The sequence below is a fragment of the Perkinsus marinus genome (assembly GCF_000006405.1).
Source record: "Perkinsus marinus ATCC 50983 genomic scaffold scf_1104296974554, whole genome shotgun sequence".
In the NCBI taxonomy this organism is placed as follows: domain Eukaryota; phylum Perkinsozoa; order Perkinsida; family Perkinsidae; genus Perkinsus; species Perkinsus marinus.
Window position 1 is genome coordinate 1 of NW_003201091.1, and position 1700 is coordinate 1700.

The 1700-nt window shown below is 51.7% G+C and overlaps 1 protein-coding gene across 1 annotated transcript; it reads left to right on the plus strand.

Moving 5' to 3' along the window:
* Positions 1-139: 139 nt before the first annotated feature.
* Pmar_PMAR019399 (P-selectin glycoprotein ligand 1 precursor, putative) lies at positions 140-966 on the plus strand (the record flags this gene model as incomplete). The annotated part of the gene is made up of 2 exons (XM_002765822.1): positions 140-162; positions 249-966. 2 exons carry the CDS (start codon positions 140-142, stop codon positions 964-966), a joined length of 741 nt encoding a protein of 246 aa, XP_002765868.1.
* Positions 967-1700: the final 734 nt, after the last annotated feature.

Below are 1700 nucleotides of genomic sequence, written 5' to 3' on the forward strand. Positions count from 1 at the left end.
TGAGCTACTACTATCACGTCCCCTTTCCCGGTCAGCACAGCTGCTGTGACCGATGAGGTTGCTGTCACTACTGCAGCTCCTGTGACTGGCGAAGTGACCATCAGCACGGCAGCTGGGGAAGCTCCCGGTAGAGACAAGGATGACTCTGATGCTACCACCAAGGTCACTACGGAGGCTGCAACTGTCACGACTACGATCGGTGCTCCTGTTGAGCATACTACTACTATCACGTCCCCTTTCCCGGTCAGCACAGCTGCTGTGACCGATGAGGTTGCTGTCACTACTGCAGCTCCTGTGACTGGCGAAGTGATCATCAGCACGGCAGCTGGGGAAGCTCCCGGTAGAGACAAGGATGATTCTGATGCTACCACCCCGGTCGCTACTGAGACTGCGGCTGGCACTACTACGATCGATGCTCCTGTCGAGCCTACAACTGCTATCACGACCCCTCAACCGGTCAGCACAGCTGCTGTGACCGATGAGATTGTTGCTACTACTGCAGCCCCTGTGACTGGCGAGGTCACCATCACGACGGCAGCTGGGGAAGCTCCGGGAAGAGACAAGGATGATTCTGATGCTACCACCCTGGTCGCTACCGAGACTGCGGCTGGCACTACTACGATCGATGCTCCTGTTGAGCCTACTACTATCATGACGTCCCCTCAACCGGTCAGTACGCCCGCTGAGACCGATGAGGTGGCTGTCACTACTGCGGCTCCTGTGACTGGCGAGGTGACTATCACCACGGCAGCTGGGGAAGCTCCGGGTAGAGACAAGGATGACTCTGATGCTACCACCCCGGTCGCTACCGAGACTGCGGCTGTCACTACTACGATCGATGCTCCTGTTGAGCCTACTACTCCCACGTCCCCTCTACCGGTCAGCACAGCTGCTGTGACCGATGAGGTTGTTGCTACTACTGTGGAGACGACCGCTTCCGAGACTACTCTCAGTCCGATTGTGTAGCCGATTTAGGGTAATGAAGCTTTGTAATGCCCGGTGAGCGCATTTAATACAATCCGGGCCACTGCATGATGTCTTGATAATGAGTGTATAAGTGTTCATCTGTCCAAGTTGTGTTGGAAACGTTGCGTCGTAACATCATGAAAGCATCGACGCTATACCCCAATACGAAACCTATTGACAGTGCATCAGAGATATCTGAGTGGTTCCGAGATTGATGAGCGAGGGCGGGCAAGCCGCACCACAATGATCCTCTTACCAACTAGCATGAGCCCATGTTGGTTCTCCAGTGTCTGAACTCCGATTGCTGATATGCTGACAATTCTGTTGATAGTGAGTTGAAATACAGAGGTTGGGTATCCTAGAACCTCTGATGTACACCCCTCCACATATTAGTATGAGAGTGAAACATGGAGGGATACCATTATGAACGATTCTCATTCTGTTGATGTATAGCATTAGATCAGGAGCGGAGTTATAGATATACTCCCCGAGTAAAAGTTGGTATTTTGAGGCGAAATTTTAACACGTGTATGCTAAGAATATGTGGAGAAAAGTTCTTACCAGTCCTCGACCTCTCACTAACTACGAAGAGCTAGGCCCTTCTGAAACTTGAAGGTCATATCAGGTAAAGCATAAGTACATACCTCACTGAGCCGCAAGATGATACTCGTTGTGGTGGCTGTCCACGAGTCGAAAAACCGGATATGCTAAGAATATGTGGAGGGGTGTATCCT